The sequence below is a fragment of the Chenopodium quinoa genome, unplaced genomic scaffold, assembly GCF_001683475.1.
Source record: "Chenopodium quinoa cultivar QQ74 unplaced genomic scaffold, ASM168347v1, whole genome shotgun sequence".
Lineage (NCBI taxonomy): Eukaryota > Viridiplantae > Streptophyta > Magnoliopsida > Caryophyllales > Amaranthaceae > Chenopodium > Chenopodium quinoa.
Genome location: NW_018743574.1, coordinates 5,212,059 through 5,220,732, shown reverse-complemented (window position 1 = coordinate 5,220,732; position 8,674 = coordinate 5,212,059). Strand labels below are relative to the sequence as shown.

Here is an 8,674-nt window from a genome sequence, read left to right as displayed (position 1 = left end):
ACAATATTAAGACTACAAGAATGATGGAGAAATTTCTGAAATATTTAGGCCATTTCTTCCAAGCTCCATTTACAGCTATAAATATGAGTCATGGGCATTCAAGGTACGTGTATCTCACATCTGAAGTCATACTATACACACTAGCTTTTCTACCTACAATTTTTATTAATTGTCTTGTATTTATCTTTCTCCTATTTATTTTATAAATCCCTACATCTTTAATTTACTTCCATTATGCACTCATCAACCCTAACATTTACAACAATTAGACATTTTCTATACAAATTTTATGTTAAATCATTACAAATAGTATGAAACGGAAGTGACATTATATATATTAGGTAACTAGGTAGACATATTAAAGCAAAAAACACTATTAAATCCCTTATGATAATTTAAATTATTGTATCTTGATACGATTAGAATATTTAAAATCAAAATATATTTAATTACCAAGATTATAGTTCAAAGTCACGGATTCTTTCATTTTATTATAATCTCTTGATGTTGCAACTCACTTCATTCCCCTTATTAAAAAAATCACCATATGAATATATGGAACGTGCATCAAAGTAATACATAATAGTTATAATTTATTAGCATAATTACATATACAACTCACCATTGGTAAATGATGAGCATATACTTGTATATGCATCATTGTACGAATATACCGACCACAATGTAATTTATAGGTAGGTATAACTATTTTTGGAGTTAGCTAGATAGGACAAGTATTGTCAATGTAAGGATATGATCTTATATATTCCCATTGAAAATTTACAAAATTGGTATTGTGTTTTAGCACATACAAGAATCGAAGTGACGGCTAGACTTGTTTTGGGTTGCATGATGCTTTTTGGAAACCATTTAATTACTATGTCGTCGTATGTCGTAATTCATGAAGAGTTTGTGGTTCAATCTTATTTGTGCTTTACCAATCGTTCAAAATTTATTCAAGGATTGATTTAATATATGTTTTAATTAGTTTAATATCTATATGCTAACGTTTTGTTTAAGAAAATTCTAATTTAAAATTCATACCTCAAATTCAAAAGGTATGGGAAATAGAAACTCAAATAGAAGGTGAGGTATGACTGTATGATGTACTCATATCAACCACTTTTTTGTTGTTAGTTTTCAAAATTAATATGATTTTAATAAGTTAGATCGATTTTTTTTATTCATTTGTGACATATTCACATATACTTCTTCTGTTCTGTTAATATTGCAACAAGGAGGAAATTACGCATCTCGAAACACCTTTTATATGCTAAATATCTATAATTGTGTAAGAGTAAAAATTATAAAAAGTTGATATTGTGAAAGTATTTTATGAGACGAATCCAACAAGATCCCACTTGACTATATTTTTCTAACGTATAATTCATATTATATGGTCAAACAAGAGTAATGAATAGTGCAAAAAGTCCATTGTTGCAATATTAATAGAACGGAGGAAGTATCCTATAATTTAAAAAACCAAAAAATAGAAGATTGTAACTACACCGAACGGACCCAAAGGTATTAACAATGAAGTTATTACCCAGTATGCCTTTACCACTTTGATTTTATTCTTGATTCCAAATATATATATGATCCCCTATGAACCAAATAAATGCCTCCTTCTGTACTTTGTGATGCAATGAACTGAGCACTGCCTATGAACAAGTCTGCTAATCTCATGTGTGTCTGGGAAGGAAATGAAGTTGCACCTACATAATCTAGCAAAGTTTTTTCCTGTTAATTTAGAGCAAGTTTGGATTAGGAACGTCCTTAGGGAGGTCTCCCCGTACTCATGGATGCTCGATTCTCTCATTATGAATGTATAATTTGCTTTGCCTGAAAAAAAAAAAAAAAAAAAAAAAGCTCCCTTAAGGCCTGTTGACATTTACTGAACTAAAATGAGTTGAATGAATATTTTATGAGAGAATGAAATTAGGAGCTGAACTGAACTGAACTAAACTGATCGGAGCTAAAATGAACTGAAATTAAATGAAATTAAGCTGGAGTGAGCGCTATTATACTTATACTCCACATATACTTCCTTTTGTGTTTACATGAGTGTGTTTACATAGGTTCACGTGTTCCTTCAACTTGGATTGTCCATGTTCATTGTTACTTAGAGTACGTTTAATTTACTTTTAATTTTGTTTCTTGAATATATTTGAATTTAACTGAATTATTTCAATATACTTAGCTTGAACTTATCTAAAATTTGACAGTATTTTATTTACATGATTTTCTTTGTTGAACTAATTTAATATTATTTAAACTTATCAGATCTAATCGAAACTTATCAAGACTTCATTGAACTTATGGTAACTTATATTTGTTGCAAATTGAGCTATAATTGGAATTAAGTTTATGATTGATTAGTCATAGTGCCATGGAACTATAATGATATCAATCACGTCATACATTCATACCTCATTAATTTAAGGGCTATATATAACCATTAAATATACTCTTGGAAATTGCATAAAATTAGGAATTCATGACAAAAACACGCGTAAATCAGTGTTATTAGTGTTTATATTTTGATGATTTCTTAACTTTTTACGATTTTTAAGTGTAAATTTAATGTTTATATGTATTAATCCATTAACATTTTAAACACCAATTTAAAATTTGAACACAAGGATTTATTAATGGCAAGTAGAGTAAACAATGAATGGATAAAAATATTAATTATAGTCCTACCGGATTAGTACAGAAAATAAAATCAAAAAAATCGGTTTTGACAAATGGGATATGAGATAACTATCCAAGATTAGAATACTCGTATTTGGTATTAACCAAAAATACCAAAAAATATAGGGCATTTTAGTAAATTCAATAAAAAAAATTGAACAGTGTTACAGCGCAGTAAAAAAGAAAAGGGGTAAATTCGAGAAAGTCAAGAAATGAAAGAACAGAAAGATTTGGGCTACAAAATGGTGAGTCAGATTTCATAAAGTGATAAAACTGAAAATAGGAACAAAATCAAAAAAATAAAACTCCGTATAAATCTAAACATCGGACGGCTGAGATTGACTAACACCATAGATCGAAAGGTCAAAGTTGAAAGACAAGATATAGTTAGTTGAAGGTTCATTTCACTACTATATACATACCCATACCCACACGCTCACCCTTTCTCTTTCTTCATCTTCTCCATCTCTCTCCATCATCAGGTCCCCTGCCCCCACCTTTAACAAAAAAAAAAAAAAAAAACGAATTGAATATTCTTCTGTCAAAATCCCTTTTAATAAATAAAAATTAAATATAAATACAAAATAAAGCACAAATTTGGCTTCGTCTTCGTTATGGTATGATATTTATTTCTCTCCCATTTTTTGTATAATTTTGATATTAATTGTTATTATTATTATAATTATGGTGTTGATTCGATTTTGAAGGAGTATTCGTTAGTATTCGGATCCTGAAACTGGGAAGATCGGATCCAGTGCACTTTCTTTCTCTTTTTTCCTCCGGTAAACCACGTCATTTCAGGTTTTCTTTCGTTTTATTTGATTCATTGTATTACGACGAAAACGACGTCGTAATCTGGTGTTTATCCGGCGACAGGTGGCAGTATTAAGTGAAGCTTCAAGGAGGAGAGAGAAACAGAAAGAGAAAGAGAAGTGTGGGATGGTATTGAGTGGAGTCCAAGACAATCGTAGGTGATTTTTTTTTTCTTTAATATAATTAATTTTAAAATTAAATATAATTACTCTTAATGTTTGAGATTTGTTTTGTAATTTTCCTCTAACGAATCTAGATAATCTTTTCGATAAAACGTTTTAAAGGAATGATTATCAGTGATTAGTATATAACAATAATTAAGTTAAATTTTGATTAAAATGGTTTAGGTTGTCATTTTTCAATCTTTCTTTATTTCATTTCACTTGTCTTTTAAGGAGTGTTAACGACGATTTATGAATGCGACAACTTTCTTGCATTTTAAGTCGGTGAAACTATTTTTAGGGCGAAACGCGTTTTAGGTTTTTTTTTTTTTGTTCTTGATTTTGATTGGTATGAAAGCGAGAGATTGATTTTTCTGGTAATATGAATGAATGAATGAATGAAGCAGCATTTTAATGGAAATCATACGAGTTGTTGTTTTTAGGTTCATTAATGAAAGATACTTTCGTGTTAATTACTACTAATACTTAATTTATTTCTACTGGTACGAATTAGTAGTATACTTAAGTATTTTTTTAATTTTAATTTTTCAGTACTAATATTAAAATTAATCCATTTGACTTGGAAATATGAAAAAATATGAATGAATATGCTTTTGTGATTCCCTATATATCTGAGTCTAAATCCATGAAACTTCTCCCTCTTTTCTTCATTTTCTCTCTCTTCCCCTAAAATATTATTCATTTTTAGATTTTTGATACTATTATAATTTATTTATGTCAATCAATAGTTCGTTATTTTCCAGATTTGATTGATGATAGTATCTATTTTTTTGGCAGTATTTGAAGCAAATTCATTCTAAAAAAAAAGGAATTTATTGTGTAAAAAAATAAAGGGGAATTGAAGATTATTGAAGGTTTCTGGAAATGTCATCGTCAAATTCACCGTGTGCAGCGTGCAAATTTCTAAGGAGAAAATGTACGCAAGAATGTGTGTTCGCGCCATACTTTCCGCCGGATCAACCTCAACGATTCTCGAATGTTCATAAGGTGTTTGGTGCTAGTAATGTTGCAAAGCTTCTGAATGACTTGGATGCTACACAGAGGGAGGATGCTGTTAATTCGTTGGCGTACGAGGCGGAGGCGAGGCTGCGTGACCCGGTGTATGGTTGTGTAGGACTTATCTCGCTTCTGCAGCACCGGTTGAAGCAAGTTCAGACTGATCTGTATTCTGCTAAGAAGGAATTAGCTACTTATATTGGGCCCACTGCGCTTATGCCTATGATTCAGCCTGGTTATGCTAACCCGGGTTCGTCTTCTGCTGTTAATTTGATGCAGCAGCAGTATCATATGGGTCCTATGATGGGTATTCCTACTGGGGTTGCTGCTGCTGGTCCCGGTCCGTCTCATGCTGGGGCACTTATGATCAGAGAGCCGCAGCCTCAGCCACAGCCGCAACAACAGCACCAACATCAGCAGCAACAGCAGCAACAACAGCAGCAACAGCAGTTGATTGAGGTACAACAACAGCAACAGTTGGCAGCATTGGCGGTGAGAGATGAGCAGGAGTTGTTAAGAAACTGGGAACTACAACAGCAGCAACAGCAACAGCAACAACAACAACAGTTTATGAGGTATACTGGTGGCGGTGGTGGGTACGAGGGAGCACTGGTTATTGCTGGTGGTAGCGGAGGAGGAGGGTTCAATCAGGCGGGGCCTTCATCGGGTGCTGTATCACCGTCTTTGGCTCTTGGGGCTGCCACATTCGATCCAAACCCGTATGCTCAGATTCAACAACAGCAGCCACCACCACAGCAGCAACCGCCGCAAGATGATCAGTCATTAGGGCAGCTGTTACTCCTTCAGCAGCCAGTAACACCACAACAACCGCAACAGGAACATTTAGAATTGGGTCAAGGAATTTCTCATCATGAACAACTTCCTCAACAACATTTACACCCTCTTCTTCAATCTCAACATCATCATTTTCATCAGCAACCCATTGAACATAATCCGCAGCAACAACAACAACACCAACAACAACCGCAACAGCCCGGAATCGATGAAGGTGGTGGTAGGACTCTTGGTCCAACTTTGTAGAGGAAAAGAATGCACATTCTGGAGCTCATTAGTTTGATTTTAGTACTTGCTAGCTATAACAAGCTCATCTGATCTCTTGAACAAAATTCAGTCCCTAGGTAACTTCTAACTCCATTCCCTTTATTTCTCTCTCCTCTTTCTTGTACAGTAATATTATTGAATTTGCAGATTTGTATGTTTTCTTGCTGTTATTGATTGATGGATATATTTTATTTGGTGAATACGAGATGTAAAAAAATGCATGGCGTGTGTTTTGAGAAATGGAACAAAATGTAGTTTTGAGGGTTTTCATGACAGAGATAACTCATGGTACCACTGTGTCTCTTTCTGAAATTATTTTGGGTTCAGGGAATTGTCACATTCAACATTTAATTAAATTTCAATACTATATGTATCATGTATGTATCAATATAATGTATGTTCTTCCTTTCAGTTTCAGAGTGTTTTATCACTTTGTTGGGTTGTTCTATTTTTGCAATTTTAGTATCAAAAGCTCACCTACTAGTATGTTAGGGTGTCACCATTAGTACTACAGTGATGTTTTACTAAAAGAGTAATTTGAGAATTTGATTATTCAGGAGAATCTTTCTTGCAATTTTTAGTTTTGACATTACTAAAAGCTAAAAGATTTTGTGACATAATGTTTAGTGATACATGATCCCATTGATTGCAACTACTTACTACGAAGTACTATATACTCGTAAGGGTCCAACTCTTTCCTCATAAAATGTTAATTAAGGTTGTTAATTGTTGACGATTAGGCTATAAGTGTGTGCGTGTGTGTGTACGTGTGCGTATAATTGTATATGCACTCTTGCATTATTAGTACATGTCTAATAGTTTGCCAATAATTGTTACTTTTGAGAATTGTCAATTGCAATTATCGTGCAAATTGTTTGAGGTTTGTGTCAAACTCATGCTGTAAGATCAAGATGAAATTGTTCTTATTTCCCTTTCTGACATTTTCATTAATCTCTCTTTCTTGTAATTGTAATATTTTATTTCTAAGTTTCACTATCTCCTTGTATTGTGTGTTGTCAGTATTATTTTACTACATAATTAAGTAATAATGCCCATATTTAAACCTAAATGTCAAAACTTGGTACATATAATATAGAGCCCTCTCTTTCTTTTAAAAACATGATGTTAAATGTCTTGTCTAACATGATTCCCTTTTAATTATATGAAGTATTTTATTTTTTAAAATTAATATTGTGGATATAAAAGGGCAAAATGGGTATTTTTTTTTACTAAGCAAAAGGGTTTCCAGAAGAAAAAAGGTTAATACCTGTCCATAAATTAGTCTTTATATGTGTGCAAATTAGAAAAAAGAAGTCAAACATGAATTACTGCTATGATGCATGTTATTGGATCATAAGTGGAGTGATGAAGCTTATATTTTTCATTAATAAGTTAAATTAAACCACTTTTGGAATATTAAAAACATATCTAATGCTGTAGTTGCCTAGAATTTGGAGAAGAACTTGACATGGTTTTTGGAAGTGGGATGAAAAGGAGACAAACAGTGTGAAAAAATTGCATGATATTGTAATCAGTTTTATTATTGGGATCTTTCATTTCTCCTTTTTGTCTTTTGTTTTTTTTTATGATTGACTTTCTTTTTGTTGTTCAGAAACTGCTACTTGATCTGCACCCAAAAAGTTTAAAATATTTGTGTCAATTGATTTTATATTCATAGATTAAGGGGATATCATTTTGTCTTTTTAATATACAATAATCTTTGATTAAGAGGCTCTAATCCTGAGTTAATGTTGCTTTTTTCGAACTCTACAGTAGTTTGACTCAGATCACAAGTTATTTAGCTTATTTTTTAAGCCTATTAATGCTTGTTTATGTTAATACTTAGTGCTAATTGTTTTGCTTTTGTGGTTGCAGCTCAGTTGATGCATGATTAGATGCAGTATTATAATACACAAGGAAGAGTTGACCAATGACAGTAGAAACAGAGGTGAAGCAGGAGTTCTTAGACATTAAACATCTGATTTCTAATTACCATAATATTTTTGTAAGTCCATAGAATTTTTTTTTCTTATATTTTTTTTAGTCTTTTTTTTTTTTTAAAAAAAAAAATTTCCGGGCGGATTGGAGGGTGGTAAGAAGAGAGCATAGAAATTGAGGTATATTCAAGAAATGTAGGTTGGCATATGGATAAAATTTTGTTCCCATTTACTATAAATATTGAGTACAGTTCTTTCTTTCCTTCTTTCTCTGTTGAAACTAAATAGTTTTCAGCTCAATCTTATGGCTAGGAAACGATACAGTCTGTTCTATGTTATGGCAGCCATCTAATTGTCTAAATTTACTTTTTATTAAATGTCATTAGTGGTCATGATCATCTTATAAGTTTTACTTTATTTATGCACATGATGCAGTTGTACGATAAATATTAGTTGATGACTATTAGTAACAAGGTTTAATCCACGGAGATATCCCGTCTAATGAATGTATCTTACGTACCAAGTAACATATACGGATTATTACTAGCTTTGTATAATCCAATCGAGCTACTTCGTGTATGTAATGTATGGAAGTATATTTTGTAATGTCAATTGCATATGCAGGCCCGTAGAAGGCCATGTGCAAGGTGCCCCTTAGCACAGGGCCCCAATTTAAGGGGCCCAATTTTTTTTCCAATCATTAATTTTTAAAAAAAAAATAAAAAAAATATTGTTTTTATCACCAGAAGACAGCAAAGAGGAAGGAGAAGCAACACTACAACATTCACGCATTCAACTTTCCCAATTCCCATAATCCCATTCAATCAATTCAGCCTTCCATATTAATTTCTCCATGTTTCCAAATTCCTCCCTAATTACATCAATCATGGAAAATTGTATTGCACATTTTCCCAGAATTTCAACGGAAAAAAAAAAAAAAACTCAGTCAAGAAATCAATTTCAATCTTCCGAATTTCCTGTTATCAAACG

The 8,674-nt window shown here is 32.3% G+C and overlaps 1 protein-coding gene across 3 annotated transcripts; it reads left to right on the top strand.

The window, feature by feature from the left end:
* Positions 1–2,445: 2,445 nt before the first annotated feature.
* Positions 2,446–8,625, top strand: LOC110682262 (LOB domain-containing protein 36-like). 3 transcript variants are annotated; one of them, XM_021858557.1, is made up of 5 exons: positions 2,446–3,311; positions 3,402–3,476; positions 3,571–3,665; positions 4,467–5,824; positions 7,623–8,625. In XM_021858557.1, the coding sequence occupies exon 4, from the start codon at positions 4,554–4,556 to the stop codon at positions 5,724–5,726; it is 1,173 nt and encodes a 390-aa protein (XP_021714249.1). In that variant the 5' UTR covers positions 2,446–3,311; positions 3,402–3,476; positions 3,571–3,665; positions 4,467–4,553; the 3' UTR covers positions 5,727–5,824; positions 7,623–8,625. The 3 variants fall into 3 exon arrangements, with proteins under 3 accessions (XP_021714249.1, XP_021714247.1, XP_021714246.1); XM_021858555.1 differs by having other exon boundaries at positions 3,402–3,665; XM_021858554.1 differs by having other exon boundaries at positions 2,446–3,665.
* Positions 8,626–8,674: the final 49 nt, after the last annotated feature.

What these genes read in the sequence shown, in the direction of transcription:
- LOC110682262 (XM_021858557.1), top strand. Translation starts at nt 4,554, where the DNA reads ATGTCATCGTCAAATTCACCGTGTGCAGCGTGCAAATTTCTAAGGAGA.